At 43.3% G+C, this 19,093-nt stretch overlaps 1 protein-coding gene across 1 annotated transcript; it reads right to left on the reverse strand.

The window, feature by feature from the left end:
* Positions 1-11,169: 11,169 nt before the first annotated feature.
* LOC119825730 (transmembrane protein 258) lies at positions 11,170-11,468 on the reverse strand. The gene has a single exon (XM_038346805.1). It carries the CDS (start codon positions 11,442-11,444, stop codon positions 11,205-11,207), a length of 240 nt encoding a protein of 79 aa, XP_038202733.1. The 5' UTR covers positions 11,445-11,468; the 3' UTR covers positions 11,170-11,204.
* Between the last annotated feature and the right edge of the window lie 7,625 nt (positions 11,469-19,093).

Below are 19,093 nucleotides of genomic sequence, written 5' to 3' on the forward strand. Positions count from 1 at the left end.
TTTGCCCCTGGGGCGGCCACGCCCCTCAGATAAGGGATTGGTCAGCCGCCCCAACACTACCCCCTTCAACCCTCCCCCAAGGTCCCCATGCTCTCAATTTACTCAGGAGATCTTGTCTTTTTCTACTTCCCATGTAGATGAGATCTATGTAAGTCTCTCTTAGTGTCCTCATTGTTGTCTAAATTCTCTGGGATTGTGGTTTGTAGGCTGGCTTTCTTTGCTTTATGTTTAAAAACCACCTATGAGTGAGTACATGTGATAATTGTCTTTCTGTGTCTGGGTTACTTCACTCAAAATAATGTTTTCTAGCTCCATCCATTTTCCTGCAAAATTCAAAATATCATTATTTTTTTCTGCTGTGTAGTACTCCATTGTGTAAATGTACCATATTTTTCTTATCTATTCTTCAATTGAGGGGCATTTAGGTTGTTTCCAGGTTCTGGCTATGACAAACAAAGCTGCTGTGAACATAGTTGAGCACATGTCCTTGTGGCATGATTGAGCATCCTTTGGATATATACTCAAAAGTGGTATTACTGGGTCTTGAGGAAGGTTGTTTCCTAATTTTCTGAGAAATCGCCACACTGACATCCAAAGGAGTTGTACCAGCTTGCATTCCTACCAGCAATGCAGAAGTGTTCCCTTTTCCCCACAACCTCTGCAGCATAAGTTGTCATCAGTGTTTTTGATCTTGGCCATTCTTACAGGTGTAAGATGGAATCTCAGAGTTGTTTTGATTTGCATTTCTCTGATGACTAAGGATGTTGAACATTTCCTTAAGTGTCTTTCAGCCATGTTAGATTCCTCTGTTGAGAGTTCTCTGTTTAGGTCTGTACTCCATTTTTTTTTATTAGATTATGTGATCTTTTGGTGTCCAATTTCTTTTTTTAATATTTATTTATTTATTATGTATACAATATTCTGTCTGCGTGTATGCCTGCAGGCCAAAAGAGGGCACCAGATCCCACTACAGATGGTTGTGAGCCACTATGTGGTTGCTGGGAATTGAACTCAGGACCTTTGGAAGAGCAGACAATGCTCTTAACCTCTGAACCATCTTTCTAGCCCCATGGTGTCCAATTTCTTGAGTTCTTTGTATATTTGGAGATCTGACCTCTGTCTGATGTGGGGTTAGTGAAGATCTTTTCCCATTCTGTAGGCTGTCGTTTTGTCTTGTTGACTGTGTCCTTTGCTTTACAGAAGCTTTTCAGTTTCAGGAGGTCCCATTTATTAATTGTTTCTCTCAGTGTCTATGCTGCTGGGGTTCTATTTAGGAAGTGATTCCCTGTGCCAATGTGTTCAAGTGTACTTCCCACTTTCTCTTTTTTTTTTTTTTTTTTTTTTTTTTTTTTTGGTTTTTCAAGACAGGGTTTCTCTGTGGCTTTGGAGCCTGTCCTGGAACTAGCTCTTGTAGACCAGGCTGGTCTCGAACTCACAGAGATCCTCCTGCCTCTGCCTCCCGAGTGCTGGGATTAAAGGCGTGCGCCACCACCGCCCGGCCCCACTTTCTCTTCTATAAGGTTCAGTGTGGCTGGCTTTTTGTTGAGGTCTTTGATCCATTTGGACTTGAGTTTAGTGAGTGGTGATAGATATGGGTCTATTTTCTTTTTTCTACATGTTGATATCCAGTTATGCCAGTACTATTTGATAAACATGCTTTCTTTTTTCCATTTGATTTATTTGCTTCTTTATCAAAGATCAGGTGTTCGAAGGTGTGTGGATTGATATCTGGGTCTTCGATTCGGTTCCATTGGTCCTCCTGTCTGATCTTATGCCAATACCAGGCTGTTTTCAGTACTGTAGGTTTATTTTATTTTTTATTATTATTTTATTTTTGTTTTTTGAGACTCAGTTCATATACCCTTGGCTGTCCTTGAACTTAATCTTTAGACCAGGCTGGTATTGAACTCTCAGAGTACCTATCTCTGCCCCCTATGTGATGGGATTAAATGTGTGTGCCACAACCCAACAATTTTTTCTTTTAATAAAAATAAAAATTTATAAAAGAACAAAATACTACAGTTTTTTCCATTGATATTCACTAGGTGGCTTAAACTGTAGTGCACAACAGAGCAAGCCGGGAGATCGAAATCTGTCATGCTTTGCAAGCAGATAGCTATCTGAATGGAGCAAGCAGTATGCAGCGGTGCATGCCTGTCACTCCAGCACTAAGGATCCAGAATTTAAGGTCAGCCTGAATTACGGAGTGAGAGCCTGTGTCAAAAAACAGAGAGGAAAAAGAAGAAAAGACGCCTTTAATCCCAGCACTTGGGAGGCAGAGGCAGGCGGATCTCTGTGAGTTTGAGACCAGCCTGGTCTACAAGAACTAGCTCCAGGACAGGCTCTAAAGCTGCAGAGAAACCCTGTCTCGAAAAACCAAAAAAAAAAAAAAAAAAAAAAGAAGAAGAAGAAGAAGAAGAAAAGAATTAACAGCCATCATCTTCATCAGAGCAGCTCTGGCTACTCGCAGCAGACAGGATCCAACCTGTTGGTTCCCAACATTCTCTCAAGGGAGGAGGACATGGGGAGGGTCACTGGGTCCTGGCATGAATTCTACTTGATCCCTATTGCGCCTCCCAGCCAGCTGTGTGCAGTTCTGCCCTAATTGTATGTGGCCTGGTGGTCTCCAGAGGTGCTAGAATGCATGCAGAGAAGATGGAAGGCTGACTGAAGGGGGCACTCTGCAGCTAAGGGGAAGCTGGTGCTGGGGAGAGACTTTGCAGTGGGACAGCTACTTTTCTGTCACCCATGCCTGTAGATAAGCCCAATAAACTCACTGGTTCCCTGAGCTGGACATGGATGGCACCATACATTGGTCTGTTATTGGTGTACTCTGAGGAGGACATTTGTTCAAATCTGTCCATAATAAAGTTCACACAAGGGTCTTCAGAATTAGGTAGCATTCACTTTTCAAGTGACTCCTTTCTCTCATAATATTTCCCTTGAATTCATCTGAAAGATGACATTTCAGGAGCTGCTTATAACTGTGTGTGTGCACACAAGCTTTAAGGACAAGGTTACCCACTGCAGCAAGATTGGTAGAAGGAAAAGAGTGGAAACCTAAAGGTCATTGAAAAATGACTGTTTTTCTCAACTATGGTCTCAATTATACAAAGAATGATGCCTCTGCATTTGTGTTCATGCATTTATGTGGATGTGTTTGTATGTGTGTGATTTCTTTGCATTTACATGGAAAGACAGTGTAATAATTAATATTAAGGCATAGCAACTGAGTTACTGGGAGATTCTTTGCAGGGGGAATGCTTGTTTAGGGCACTCCCAGTACAGAGATGCCTCTGAAAGCAGATGACTGAGAATCCTATTTGGGCATAGTGCTGACTTTTTACCAAGCTCTTCTCCTTTCTGTCTGCAAGCATGCTGACATGTTAGTAGGGAGTCATTCAAGGGCTAAAAACCAAGGGATTCCTCTGTTGTTGAGATCAATGCCTATACAGTCTAATGAGCATTAATCCAGCAGAAAAAGTAAAAGCATAATTATAATAGGGCAGAAAACAGCTGATACAACTGTCTCAGAGGGTGTGCATTTCCCTCGGTACAGTGTTTCATTGTGTAACTCAACTCAGCCTTGACTTCCACGTGTTCCTGATTTAGGCTCTCAGCACTGAGATGACAGAGCTTTCCTCTCCCTCCTCCTCCTCCTGTTTGTTTGTTTGTTTGTTTCAAAAAAGTGTTTCTCTGTGTAACCACCCTTGCTGTCCTGGAACTGGCTTTGTAGACCAGGCTAGTCTCAGACTCAGAGATCTGCCTACCTACCTCCTGAGTACTGAGATTAAAGGCCTCCTCTTTTTATTTTTAAGATGTATTTATTGCGGTTTTATGTGTGTTTTGCCTGCATCTATGGATGTATACCACTTGTATGCCTGATGCCCACAGAGGACAGAAATGGGTGTCAAATCCCCTGGAGGTGGATTGACAGGCAGTTATAAACTGCCCACTGTTGGTGCTGGGAACCAAACCCTGGTCCTCTGCGAGAGCAGCGAGCACTCTTAACCACCAAACCATCTGTCTATCTACTAGGTCCCATTCCTTAGGTGACCTTTGTGTTCATATTCACTCTAGGCATTTGCTATGGCAAATATCACTCTAGCATCAGTGATATATTTTGGTTTATTAATGGTGTATGTGTTTATATGAGTGTATGCCATATGTGTGTGGGTATCAAAAGAAGCCACAGGTATCAGATGTCCTAGAGGTCAAATTACAGGCAGTTGTGAGGCATCAGACTGTACTCTGCAAGAGTCATACAGAATCTTAACCACTGAGTCATTTCTCCACTTCTTTTAGAGCTTTGACAGATGGGACGTGTGTAAGGTGGTCCCTCTATAATCACAGGCTGGCTCCAGGATACCAACAACCTTTGGATGAAGCAGTCAGTGCTCTTAACCTAACCTCTGAGCCATCTCTCCATCCCCCTTTGTTTTTTATTTATGAGTTTTGGTTTGTTTGGTTTGTTTTTTGTTGTTGTTTTTGGTTTTTGGTTTTTCGAGAGAGGGTTTCGCTGTAGTTTTAGAGCCTGTCCTGGAAATCAGGCGGATCTCTGAGTTCGAGGCCAGCCTGGTCTACAAGAGCTAGTTCCTGGACAGGCTCTAGAAACTACAGGGAAACCCTGTCTCGAAAAAACCAAAAAAAAAGAAGGCATGATTCAATGCATTATGTGGTGACTGAGGATATAACTCCCCTTGTTTATTAAGCTGCATCTTGAGACTGCCATGGGAATGCCTTTTTGATGCTCAATTTTCCATTGGGAACAAAATTGCTGAAATGTTTTACTTATATAGCCTGATCCATTATTTGTTTTACAATTTTAGGAATCCCCAAATATGAAAAAACATTTTTAAGGATTTATTTATTATGTACACAGTGTTCTGCCTCCATGTATGCCTACTCGCCAGAAGAGGGCACCAGATTTCATTACAGATGGTTGTGAGCCACCATGTGGTTTCTGGGAATTGAACTCAGGACCTCTGGAAGAGCAGTCAGTGCTCTTAACTTCTGAGCCATCTCTCCAGCCCCTGAAAAAACATTTTTTTTAATTTTTAAAATTTATTTTGTATACAATATTTTGTCTGTGTGTATGCCTGCAGACCAGAAGAGGGCACCAGATCTCATTACAGATGGTTGTGAGTCACCATGTGGTTGCTGGGAATTGAACTCAGGACCTTTGGAAGAGTAGGCAATGCTCTTAACCCTTGAGCCATCTCTCTAACCCTGAAAAAACATTTTAAGCAACCATCTGTAATGAGATCTTGGCACCCTCTTCTGGCGTGCAGGCATACATGGAGGCAGAAAGTTGTATACATAATGGCTATCAGCATACAAATTAAACGAACTGTTTACAATAAGTTGGCTAACCATAGCTACAACTACTAGCTGAGCTGAGCTGGAGGTGTCTGTACTACGTAACCTTCACCATTAACAACATAAGCAGCTCTTTCATTGGCAGGACTGTCAGTAAAAACCAAGATAGCACCTTAAAAAAAAAAAGATTTATTTACATATTATGTATATAGTATCTGCCTACATATATCCTATAGGCCAGTAGAGGGCACCAGATCTCTCATTACAGATGGTTGTGAGCCACCATGTGGTTCCTGGAAATTGAACTCTGGAAGAGCAGTCAGTGCTCTTAACCTCTGAGCCACCTCTCCAGCCCCCAAGGATAGCACCTTTTATGGGATCTTTCATCACAACTTTATAAAATTTGGGCAAATTGCAACAATCGATCAGCTAGAAAAAGATTATCAATTTGGGGGAAAAAAACTGAGCAAAAGCAAGTGCCCGAGTCATTATTTTAAAATAACCAATCAATTGTTTAGTATAAGGATCATTGATCACATTTGGTTCTCTACCAAAATATCACCTACATTCTATCCAGCTTTTCTGTACTAAACAAGGCCCCTTTGTCCCGTCCCTGCAGGGGATTCCCTTGGGCATCCATATTTGACTTATATTTATTAGCCCAATGCTTCCCTCTCTTACTCTCCTGCACTATCCGAGTTCCTTTCTTGCCCCTAGGTTTATTCCCTTATCAGGGCTGCTTGACCTGATGCCCCATGTGACCAAATCCAAAGCACCTTCCAGGAGGTCTAGCACTTCTTCCTCTTTTCAGGCCTTGATTTCTTTTATGGACAAGAACATCCTTAACTCTTTTTCCCTGTAATGCAGCAGCCATAGCTAAGCCCTGAGTATGAGGGACCAATATTCAAACAAAGTTGAAAGTAATCAGAGATGTTGCCTTTCTTTCTAAAAGATCTCAAACAGCCTGACAGACAGCATTAGCATTCTCATAGGCTAGCTGTTTAACAATGAAAAGCCCAGATTCCCTATCCCTCAATTAACCTATCTGCTGTCTGTGTCTGCACTAGCCTAAAGACAAAGACCTGAAATGATTCCTCAGGCCCCTGGCTTATTTTAGACAAGTCCTCAGTCTACCTAATGGAAGATTATTCGAGTCCTTCTTGGCAGCTGCCTTAACCTGGGCTTACACTGCTACATCACAGTTAAACTGCTGATCTCTCTCCCAATAAACGCTGTCTCTGGCAAGCATATCAAAATTAATGGAGATTTGTTGGACCCGATTTATTTCAGTTGTGTCTTGACATTTTCCACAAATTCAGTTTCCCACAACAGGTAGTCCCCTCCTGACAGGCAAGCTTTGGCCATCTGTTTCCAATGCCCAGGAGGCAAAGCCTCTACAGCCATGTTTTCTAACAGAGTTTGTGTAAAAAGAGCGTGGGCTCATATTGAGAACCTCCCATTTTTAATTTCTCGAGTTGTTTAAATGGAATTGGAGGATGTACCCTGACTAAATTTCCCTGAGTGTCCCTTTGCTCCATCAATGAACTCATCAGACACACTTGCACATCCTCCCCTCTGTTAGCTGCCTCTCTAAGACAAGCCTGCAGGGGGACCCATGACTAAAGGGGAGTGTTGCCAGATCTCTGCACAACAGACAGCCCCCTGGCAGATCTAAACCAACCACTACAGTAGGAAGAGGAGTGGCCTTCTGAAAAGACGACACTTGCAGAGTCTCCAGGTTTTTTTGAAAGGGATAGTACTAAATCTCTCAAGCCCTTTAGCTCCTGCTCTATCTATCTCACCACAAGGTTTATGCCTCTCGGCATTCATGGTCAGCAGCAAGGGAGGTGAAGATTCCTTATTATGGTACTTAGCGCCTTCTTCCTCAAGTTTACCAGGATTGAACTGATCATCACCAAACAATGTTGTAAAGGTGTCTGCATCTAGAGGCTCCTCCGGGGATGTGGAGGGTTTGTTTCACTTTTAATCATTTTAGGGGGAATTACCTTCTGCCATTCAGGATGAAAATTCAAACTGTCCAGGGTCCGCAGACTAAGAGCACCCACTGGAACCCTCCAGGCCCATACTCTCATTGTTGGATTTTCACTCCAATTCTCTGCCATGTGTTTGCATCCAAGGCCCTGTGCTCACCACAAGGACACCTGCTCTACAAACTCTAAAAGTTTCTGTACTTGCTGCTGCTCTACTTCAGCTCCTCTGACTTGTAAATATCTTTAAGCAAAAGTACAAACATCTAGCTATTATTACCCTGCCCCAAATTTACAGTTTTCTTCCCGAGTACTCCCCGTGCTTCCACACATAGTCCTGTTTTGAGGTCATGCTCCCATGTGTTGGGACCAGCCAACCTGTCAAACGTGCCTGAAAAGGGGAGTGAGGATTTAGAAAAGAGAAACAAGAAACAGAAGATAAGAGTGGGGAGGGATCTGTGAATACTGCAGCAGCCTTGAATTGATTTCTCATCATGCTTTATACCCAAAGCAAAAGGGGGAGGGCAAAAGACTTTCTTACCAATGATACAAGGAGCAAACAAGTGGAATTACCTCCTTAATAATCAAAACATCTAGTAATGATGGACACCCTTAGTCAAACACCCTGTTATTTGGTCTTGACAAGTTTGAACCTTAAGTCAAGATGGAAATAAATTAACTGTGGGTTCCCACAGTTTTTTTTTTTTTTTTTTTTTTTTGTGTGTGTGTGTGTGTGTGTGTGTTTTGAGTTTTGAGACAAGATCTGACTATGTAGCCCTAGCTGGCCTGGAATTTACTCTGTAGACTAGACTGGCCTTGAATTCATAAAAATTTGCTTTCCACTGCCTCCACAAGTGCTGAAGTAAAGTGTATGTCATTACACCCAACCTGTGTGCTAGATTTCTATTTTTCTGGATGTCTTGGAATTCACTCTGTAGACCAGGCTAGCCTTGAACACAGATTTGCCTGCCTCTGCCTCTCAAATGCCGCCACCACCGCACAGCCTTGTGCTGGAATTCTGGTTGTTTGTTTATTTGTTTTTGTTTCTTTGTTTGGTTGGCTTTATTTTTGTTTTTTGTTTTTTGTTTTTTTTTTTTTGTGACAGGGTTTCTCTGTTGCTTTGGAGCCTGTCCTGAAAATAGCTCTGTAGAACAGGCTGGCTTCAAACTCACAGAGATCCGCCTGCCTCTCCCTCCTGGGATTAAAGGCATGCGCCACCACCGCCTGGGTATTGTGCTGGAATTCTCAGTTTGCAAGAGGGTCCAGTCAGCTCTGTCGTGAGGACCTCCTTTCCTTCCGAGGTCGCTGTAATTTGTCTAAGCGTTCTCGGTCACTTTAGCGCTCCAGGTGCTGGCACAAAAGCGCTCTCTGCGGGTAAAGAGAGCATCTGAGGAGAGCGACTGCCACTCAGAGTAGAATCGCCCCTGGAGGTGGCCAGGCCTGGAAGGAGAAAGCAGGTTTGACAGAGGTCCTTCTCCAGCTGCTTAACATCTTGCCCATGTTCCCCCTAATGACAGAACACAGTGCATGGTAACAGGGAGTCACGACAGGACCTGTCTGGTGTGATGGAGCTGAAATACAGACTTGAGGGATTTGCATGGTAATGCAGAGGGTACAATTGTTTGCTGAAAACCCATGACCAGAGTTCGCTCCTTGGAATCCACATGAAGAAAGAAGAGAACATATGTCTGCAAGTTGACCTGTGACCTCCACACAGGGTCTGTGGTATTGGCACACATACACACAGATAAAAAAGAAAAGTTTATTTGAGCTAAAACTCCATCACAGTTCTTTAAGAACCTAGATGGTCTAGACCCATCTACTTCTCAGACTCATCTCAATCCCTCACTCATCCATTCAATCACAATTACATAGCTTGTTTTTTTTTTATTTTATTTTTAATTTTTTTAAAATTTCCCCCAAACCCCTCCTAGTGTTTGTATTTGCCTTTCTCTGACCCAAGAAGTGGCAAGTGGGCAGTGGGGACTGACTGAGGCCCTTGTTCATGCTAGGCAGGGGTCACCACTGAGCTGTGTCCTTAGCCCTTCTTTTGGTGCTTCCTTGATTATAAGGCAAATTAAATTTCTACACGTTCTTTGGTTATGGGTATTTGAGGGATGGTCTCACGTAGTAGCCCAGACTATCTATGAAACCATTTGACCACCTGAACTGCAATACAGCTTTATGCCACCAGGCCTCACCAAAGCTGCTGGACTGGAAGGATTCTCTGACTTCATCTCTGTAAAGAAGCTCAGCACACCAAGTGGTGCTACACACCTTTAGGCCCAGGACACAGGAGGCAAAGGCAAGTGGATCTCTGAGCTTCAGGGTAACTTGGTAACAACAAAAAAAAAACCAAACAACAACAACAAAAAAACAATAACAACAAAAGAAGCAACCAACTTCAACTGGACCCTGGAGGATCTTGAATTTCTGATCCTCCTGTCTCCACCACTATTGCTGGGATTATAGGAATATACCACTACACTGGGTGTATGTTGTGCTTAGGATCAAACCCAAGGCTTTATATACACTAGACATACATTCCAACTGAGCTACATCCCCAGTCCTACTGGGTGTGGGTTTTGTTTCTACTTGTATGTCTGTACACGACTTACATGCTTTGTATTCACAGAGGCCAGAAGAGTGTCAGGTTCCCCTGGAACTGGAGTTACAGATAGTTGTGAGCTTCCAAGTGGGTGCTGGGAACTGAACCTGGGTCCTCTAGAAAAGAAGCCAATTCCTCCTCTTTGCTATCCTTTTAATTAATTATTTCTATTTTCACTAATTTATTTATTTGTATTTTATATGCATTGGTGTTTTACCTGCATGTAGTCTGTGTGAGGGTATCAGATTTTGGAGTTAAGACAGTTAGTTATTAGCTGCAATGTGGGTCCTGGGAATTGAATTAGGGTCATCTGGAAAAGCAGTGAGTGCTTTTAACCACTGAGCATCTTTCTGTCTTCCCTGGCTAGTTTGATATCAACTTTACACAGCTGGAGTTATCTGAGACAAGAGAGACACATGAATAATAAAAACTCAGAAACAGATAATTGGGATTAAATCTAAAGATCATAAAAGCCAAACAGTCAAGCCACTAGAAAAGTCTTGCCCCTACCAGGGCTGGGCGACTGCAGACTGAGCTCTGAGCCTTTGTCACCTCCTGTTTTATATTCCCCTCTAGTGCTGGGATTAAAGGCATGTGACTCCCTAGTACTGGGATTAAAGGTATGAGCCACCACCACCTGGTTCTGTTTCTGCATTGATCTGATGTAGCCCAGGCTGGCCCTGAACTCACAGAGATCCATCTGCCTCTATCTCTCAAATCCTGGGACTAAAGGTGTGTGACACCACTGCCTGGCCTCCAGTGGCTTACTTTACCTTCTGGTCTTCAGGCAAGCTTTAATTATAAAACATAAATAAAATATCACCATATTTCCACCTTTTATCTAAAATAGAAAAAAAGCTATAACTAATATAAAAACTATGTACAAAAGTAAAACAACTATAAACAATATGTGCAGGCAATAAATACATCAGTAATGTGTAGTTCATTTGCATTTGACAAATTCAGAGAAAATTCTCCATGTCTATCCTATTTTGTGAGTTCAAAGTCTTGTAACATGAGGGCTGGTTGTGGGGATTTCTGTCCTGCCTGGTTCTCACAGCTGGCAAGTCCCAAAATAAATCACACAGAGATCGCCATAAGTTATAAAACTGATTGGCCCATTAGCTCAGTCTTCTTATTTGCTCTTTTTTTTTTTTTTTTTTTTTTTTTTTTGGTCACACATCTGCCTTTATTGTAAATAGCAGTTGGGACACTTGTAGCAGTGGTAAAAAAATTAATTTACAAAAGCAGGGACTTGGTGAAGCTGCCTGGTGGGTACCCTTGGGGACTCATATGTAGATGCCAACCCAGAGCAGCAGGAAGAGGACTCCAAAGCCCATGAAGAGTGACGCCACCAAGGAGATGAGGAGCTCTTTGTAAATGTCACGTGTGTACTTGGTGGAGGTGACCTCGTAAACGAAGAACCAGGCGGTGAAGAACATGCCGATGGCCAGAAGTACCACAGTCAGGTGTGGGAAGACAGCCGGGTTGACCGGGCTGGTGTACCTACTCATGGCCTCGAGCTCCATTTTGCCCCGCACACGATAAACCACTGGTCCCCTTATTCGCTCTTATAGCTTATATTAACACATTATTCTTATCTGTGTTAGTCACATGGCTCGGTACTTTTCACAGCGGGGCAGGTCACATGTTGCTTCTTCGGTGGTCTGGGCAGGATTGGGAGGAATGGGCTTCTTCCTTCCCAGAATTTTCCTGTTCATATCGCTCCACCTCTACTTCCTGTTTGGTTGACCCGCCTATACTTTCTGCCTGGCCAATCAGCATTTATTTAAAATATGATTGACAGAATACAGACAATTCTCCCACACCATTGTACTTAATTTACTTTCTATCAAAACTTACTTTCTGTGTCTGGTAAACAAAGAAAACTATAACTCACTAGTCTTGAACTCCCTCAGAGACCCACGAAGGAAATAATATTAGCTAAGTAAGCAGGAAGTGTGAGCAAGTGACTTCTAAAAATTGTGAGAAACAACAGCTGGCTGCCTGGACAGTCACCCAAATTTCCTCTGCAATGTTGAGGCATCCATCTTCAGTCTACAAGGCCTAGAATATCTGGCAGACTTTTCTATGAGGCAGGGTTTTTGAAGGACTGTCCTGCCTTGTCTGAGCAAGGTTTAGTAGTCACTCTTTTATGTCCTGCTTGTCCATTAGGACAGCATATTGTCAGCAGTCAAGGCAAGGACACTTTCTTGCCCAGTGGCTTACTTTTGCCACAAAGTAAGAAACTCCATGTGGAGCATCTTTTATGCCCATCATCTTCTCTGAAGTAGACTGGTGCTGCCAGGAACAAACATGTCTAATGATCATTAAAAAAAAAAAGAGCCTATGTTATTAAATCATCTTTTTTTTTGGTTTTTCGAGACAGGGTTTCTCTGTAGCTTTGGAGCCTGTCCTGGAACTAGCTCTTGTAGACCAGGCTGGTCTCGAACTCACAGAGATCCGCCTGCCTCTGCCTCCCGAGTGCTGGGATTAAAGGTGTGTGCCACCACCGCCCGGCCTTAAATCATCTTAAATACCATATTATGTAGGTCTCTGAAGTGTTTGAAGATGACCTATTTATAATATTATCTTTGTTTGACCTTGAAAACATACCTAATGTGACTACAAGATTGATTATACTAGGTGATTAACTACTTACCTATATTTCCTTATTATCCTAAACAGTTGGTAATAATAACTGTCAAGGACTAGAAATTTGCATTATATTGTTAAATGAGCTATATAGGCTCAATAGGTTTCTAATACAAGATTAGAAACATATGTACAGTCTAAAATTTGTATACAATATACAAAAGTACAATCCGATGTAAAACATTTAAAACTAGTAGTTGCTTTTTTTGGAAATAGATTCAATAATCTACTTTTCTATTTTATTATATCTACATCCCCCTTTTCTCTTTTCAAAACAAGAACCTCAAATCTAATATCCTTTGTTTAGCTTTTTTCCTGACCATTATCAATAACAACTTGTAACTGAAACCCCTAAACAATGACAAATATCCATAACCCATTGGATGACTAAAATCCACCCACCCCACCTCTTGGGAATGTGGGCATTGTATTCTTAAATTATCTTCCTGCTGTCTGGAAGCAATGGTATCTTTAGGGGATCCTGAAAAGAAAAATTTGTGTCAACCGTCAAGTCCTGGGAGAGGTAGCTATATCATCTGTTGTCTAGTCTCTGCATAATGGGAAACTGCAGGGCTTGTTTCAAGTCCTGGCTAGAGTAGTCTGTTAGGCTGGTTCATCTCAGCTAGCCAACTAAAAATTGTTCTGAGCAGTTTGTAGTTCAAAGTTGATCTTTAGGTGGTGTTTTACAGCTTAGTGATGTTACTATACTCCTGGAGGAATCGTCATTGTGGGGCCCCGTCCTCACTATGGAGACTTCAAGCTTCTGAATTTGGTATCATTCTATTTACTGTCTGAAGTCAATCTTTGTATGAAATCCCTAAAGGCTTCCTTTGGGCTCTATATAACTTTCTTTTATATTTCTCCAATTCTGTTCCAAGCATTCAAAGATAATGCATGGCATAAATCTAGGGTGTGGTCATTATCTATAGACTGCTTTTCTATAGAAGCATGTTCCCTTTCTCCAAGAATTTGATCTTGGGAGATTTCCCTACCTATAGCTTTACTCCATTGTAAATAACCTCAGCTTCTTCTCTGAACCAGGTACTACATTGTAATTGTGGACCAGGCTCTGAAACACCTTTAATCAAATCTATCCAGTCGTTGGAATTATTCTATTACAAACTGACCATGAGTTTAACATTTGCTTCACAAAAGGTGAATGTATGCTATATGAGACTATTGCTTCCTTGAATCTCCTTAAACCTAACATTGGCACAGAAGTCCAGTTAGCTGTATCAGAACCTCTGCAATTTGGCAGTTCCTGTAAGATTACTGGATAGATTAAGGTTGTTTGCTTGAAAAACCTTAGGATGTTCCTCTCTAATCTTATAATGCAATGCTTTAATTGGTTTTCCATTAAATTCCTCTGTCTGAAATTGAATATCTCTGTGACCCGCTTTTTTTGTTTGCTTGCTTGTTTTGTTTTGTTTTGTTTGAGACAGGATTTCTCTGTAGCTTTGGAGCCTGTCCTGGCACTACCATGTGGACCAGGCTGGCCTCAAACTCACAGAGATCTGCCTGCCTTTGCCTCCTGAGTGCTGGGATTAAAGGTGTGTGCCACCGCTGCCCAGCAATCTGTTTTATTAGGTTTTTCTAAGGCCTGTATCTTAACATTCAGATTAATCAACCTTTTTAGTGATAAGACAAAAATGATACAATTGACACTGCACAAATCCCATCTAAATTGGTTATCCTCTCATTTAATTGTTCCATTTTCAAACTGTCTAGCATATTATCATACGGAGACCCAAATCCTTCCATTATAATGGCTTTTCCCATTTTTATTACAATATTCTGTCTGTGTGTATGTCTGCAGGCCAGAAGAGGGCAGCAGACCTCATTACAGATGGTTGTGAACCACCATGTGGTTGCGGGGCATTGAACTCAGGCCCTTTGGAAGAACAGGCAATGCTCTTAACCTCTGAGCCATCTCTCCAGCCCCATGGCTTTTCCCATTTTTAATGTGGGGGAAATAATGCTCCCTTTTAACCAATTCCTCCCTTTAAGAATTCCCAAATGTCTTTCCAAATCTACAATGATGCTGATGAAGATGTGACGTCACTTGTAACTGTCAACGGTGATGTGGGCTCACATGGGTCCATGAAATGAAGACTCAGAGACAAAATGAGAACGAACTTAGCCTCCGCAGCTCCAGGGGGCTCAGTCTTTGTAAACGGAGGCGGAGGTGCCTTGTCTTTGCCTCTTGGCATCTTTATTTTTTCTTATGTTTACACGTTAGTTAATAGATTTCCATATCTCAAAACAAAGTGTTAGAAGCTTCCAAAAATACAATGCCAGGTGCAAATATCTAGTTTATGAGGTCTGTGGTTTTCTGGGTTTCCTCTAAACCAAGTTTTGTGTAGCCTTTGTATCCATGGGAAACTCTCAGTTGAGATTCACATAGGGCAACAAAAGGTATCTCTAACACAAAGGAAGGCCTAGGGGCTGAGCAATGCCTGGTATAACCGGGCTTTTGAGACTTTGGAGTTTCGTGGCTAGTGGAGGTTGGTTGCTATCCATCTGGTGCCAGGCCAGTAGGACAATTGTACCACATTGTGAGGCTTATTGCTGCTGCATAGAACAGTAAAAGCCTGACTGGATTTCAATGCAGCTACCTAGTTTGGCAGCAGTCTGAGAAAGGTGTTCAGGGAAAGCTCGCAGCCCATGGTGGGGAGGGGGGGGGGGAACGAGCGAGCGCCAGTTGTCTGAAAAAACAAAAACAAAAAACCCAAACAAGCCGGGCGGTGGTGGCGCACGCCTTTAATCCCAGCACTCGGGAGGCAGAGGCAGGCGGATCTCTGTGAGTTTGAGGCCAGCCTGGTCTACAAGAGCTAGTTCCAGGCCAGGCTCTAAAAAAGCTGCAGAGAAACCCTGTCTCAAAAAAAATAAAAAACCCAAACAAACAAACAAACAAAAACCCCTGCATGGGTCGTGGGATTGTTTGGAAAAAGCACGTGGGTTGGGGGGCTGCCTGGGGCTGGGGGGCGGGGAGAGAAAAGAAAGCCTCATAGGGTGGGGCTGGCATCCCACATGCAGTCAGGCCTTTGCAGCTGGCTTTTCTGTGAATTTGCACCCAAAAACGTTGGGCACCAAATGTAGATCCATTTGCTTCCACCTCCCAAATCCTGGGATTGAAGGTGTGTGATACCACTGCCTGGCCTCTAGTGGCTCTGTTCTTCAGGCAAACTTTATTAAAACATTAATGTCACTCTAGAGCCTCAGCTGAGAAAATGCATTCATAAATCAGTTTGTAGCCATGTCTATAGAGCATTTTCTTAAATTAGTGACTGATATGGGAGGGCCCAGTCCATCGAGTGTGGTACCATATCTGCACTGGTGGTCCTAAGGTCTATAAGAAAGTGGGTTGAGCAAGCCAGTAGGCAGTAACCCTCTATGGCTTCTACATCAGCTTCTGCCTCCAGGTTTTTCCCTTGTTTGAGTTCTTGTTCTGATTTTCTTCAGTGATAAACAGTGATATGTAATCAAGTGTAAGCCAAATAAACCCTTCTCCAACTTGCCACAGTTGTGGGGTTTTTTTTGGTTTTTTGTTTTTGTTTTTATCACAGCAATAAACACCATCTCTCCATTTGTTTTGTTTTGATTTGAGACAGGGTCTCACTGTTACCAGGTTGGACTCTAACTCAGAGATCCACTTGCCTCTGTCTCTCTAGGGCTGGAACCAAAGGATCAAAGACATGTGCTGCCAACCCCAGCACTATGTTTTCTTTGTTGTTTTCTTTTCCTTTTTAACGTGGCTTTTTTGTTTTGTTTTGTTTTTGGAGTCAGGGTTTCTCTGTAGCTTTTTTTTTTTTTTTTTTTTTTTTTTTCGAGACAGGGTTTCTCTGTGGCTTTAAAGCCTGTCCTGGAACTAGCTCTTGTAGACCAGGCTGGTTCTCTGTAGCTTTTGAGTCTGTCCTGGAACTCACAGAGATTCACCTGCCTCTGTCTCTTAAGTGCTGGGATTAAAGGCGGGCACCACTGTTTGGTTGAAAGTGAGACCCCAGCCCCCTGACACCCCTATATCCAAGGAGTCTGGATGTTTAGTTGGAAGCTCTCACCCCAGCCCCGGGCATCCATTTCAAGTCCACTCCCCTGGGAGTTGCCTAGTCCGGACTCCACCTCGGGGCAAGCCCACCAAGCCGTGGTCAGAGAGGGTCAGGACCACTCCCACAGGCTACTTAGGCTGCCCCCCAGAGAATGAACCCGTGGTCTTTGGGTTTTGGAGTTTCACATGGTCTTCCCTCATCTCTCTTCTCTGGTCACCTGGGAGCACTGCAGTAAACATGGGCATCTTTTATTTGGTCTAATTTTGTCTGATTGGAATTGTTTGCATGGGCAGAGAGGCTAGTCTTAAGAAATATTCCTAACAGCCACAACTACCTGGCATCGGCTGTTATTCTTTTGGTCCCCGCCCCTTTCCACGCCCACTCCCAGCGACCTCTGGTCTCTAGGAGTCATCCTGAATCTTTTTTATTCCCTCTCTCCTCCCTCTCCCTCTCTCCTTTAATAAAGCTTTATGCTTATTTTGTGTCTGTGCCGTTAACCCACCGCCGCAGCCTGTTCACCGCCACCTTGGTCACACATGTTCAGCGAGTCTCGGCGCAGCTGCCCAGCTACTATCTTTTTAAGAACAAAATTGGTGCCGAAACCCGGGAAATGTTGTGTTTCTTTTAAAAAATGCTATGAGTCACAGGCGGCAGCGGTAGGCAAGCAGCAAATGCTATAAAGTCCCAAATGGTGGTAGCAGGCCATGTGGTGGCAGGCAGTGGGCTCTGGGAGCAGCCAGTCCCAGAGCAGTGGCTGGTCCCAGGCAGGGAGACACATGGCGGGCGGGCAGAAGACAGAGACATGGGTAGACATGACTTACAGAGTGAGGTTGAATATTTATTCAAAGGGCTTATGAAGGGGGAAGAGAGAGGAGGGAGAGGGAGAGGGAGAGGGAGAGGGAGAGGGAGAGGGAGAGGGAGAGAGAGAGAGAGAGAGAGAGAGAGAGAGAGAGAGAGAGAGAGAGAGAGAGAGAGAGAGAGAGAGAGAGAGAGAGAGAGAGACAGAAGCAGAGAAGTGGGGAGAGAGGCAGAAGCGAAGCTGCCTCTCCGAGAGGAAGATGGAAAAGAGAGTGAGCTCAGGCCGGAAGCTGAAGATCAGCCTGCCTCAGTGGATGGGGGAGGGAGTGGGCTTGCCTTGTCTCTTAAAGGGACAGGGACCAAAACCATAACATCGGCTTTTATTTTTTTAAGATACATTGTTATTATTTTTTTCATTATATAGATGTATATAGATGTGTTCCTGGGTTCGTATTTTTCATCCTGTGTGTGTACTGTACACGTGAGAAGGTGCAGAAGAAAGTGCTCTCAACCCTGAGACATTGTTTCTAGTCCTCCTGGATTTTCTTTTTTTTTCTTTTCTTTTTTTTTAAAAACAGGTTTCACGCTATAGCACGGGTTGACCTTAAACTCTCCCAGCAATTCTTTGGAATTACAGATATGAGTCATCATACCCAGATCTGAATTAATAAATTGTATGGGACCTCTACATATTTTGGAAGTTTTGAGGATTCTTGGGAGTGTACAGCTTAATGTTTTTAATTTTGGATGGTGGTGGTGGTACTTGTGGTTGACCTCGTGGCTTGACCCTGGGAAGCAAATACTCCACCAATGTGATAACGTCCTCAGCCTTCTTTCTTTTTAATGTAAGACCAATTTCTCTGCGTTGCTCCTGAACTCCCCAAGGGAGCCTTGAATTTGTCATTTTCACTGACAACAGAGAACCAAGAGCCCGAGGTCTGGGGTGCTCCATCGTGGGCACACAGTCAGGTCATGAGAAAGTGTCACTTTCTACTTTGCCCAACAAAATGTTCTTGGTCTACAGAGAAATCAGATAGTGATGCTAAAGCCAAGAACACACAGGACGCTGGCTCTTATCTGGGACCTTGGATGTGTTTCTTTCCTGGAGTGAAGGGGGCTGAGTAGCTGACTGTCAATCCTGATATTTACCCAGGCCCTGAAGCGAAACTGCTGGAAAATCCTGGGCAACAAATAAAATTCCTGGACGGTAGGCCGTGCTGTAGTGGCGCACGCCTTTAATCCCAGCACTCGGGAGGCAGACGCAGGTGGATCTCTGAGAGTTCGAGGCCAGCCTGGGCTACAGAACGAATTCTAGGGCAGCCAAGGCTACACAGAAAATCCGTCTCAAAAAACAAACAAACAAACAAACACAAAACCCAAAAAAATGCCCTGGTTACTCTATTACCACATCTGTAAAATAGGCATGTAAGCTGGGCTGTAGTTTCAGAGGTTCTGACCCAGTTTTAGGAGTTGTACCCAGAGTTTACACATTGGAGGAACATACTGTTTGCTGTAAGCCTTTGCGATGTAGGAATTCGAATGAACGAGCTAAACTGAGAGTGGACGTCAAGGCGATGGAGCCAAACTTCTGAACCCTTTGGGCAGCTCAAAAGCATAGAGAGGTCGACAGGTCAAAGGTCTGGTTTCCGGTCAAACCTATCGCAAACCGGAAGTTCCTG

The sequence above is a fragment of the Arvicola amphibius genome, chromosome 10 (genome assembly GCF_903992535.2).
Source record: "Arvicola amphibius chromosome 10, mArvAmp1.2, whole genome shotgun sequence".
Lineage (NCBI taxonomy): Eukaryota > Metazoa > Chordata > Mammalia > Rodentia > Cricetidae > Arvicola > Arvicola amphibius.

Excerpts from the sequence above, each read along its gene's own strand:
- LOC119825730 (XM_038346805.1), bottom strand. The coding sequence starts at position 11,444 with ATGGAGCTCGAGGCCATGAGTAGGTACACCAGCCCGGTCAACCCGGCT.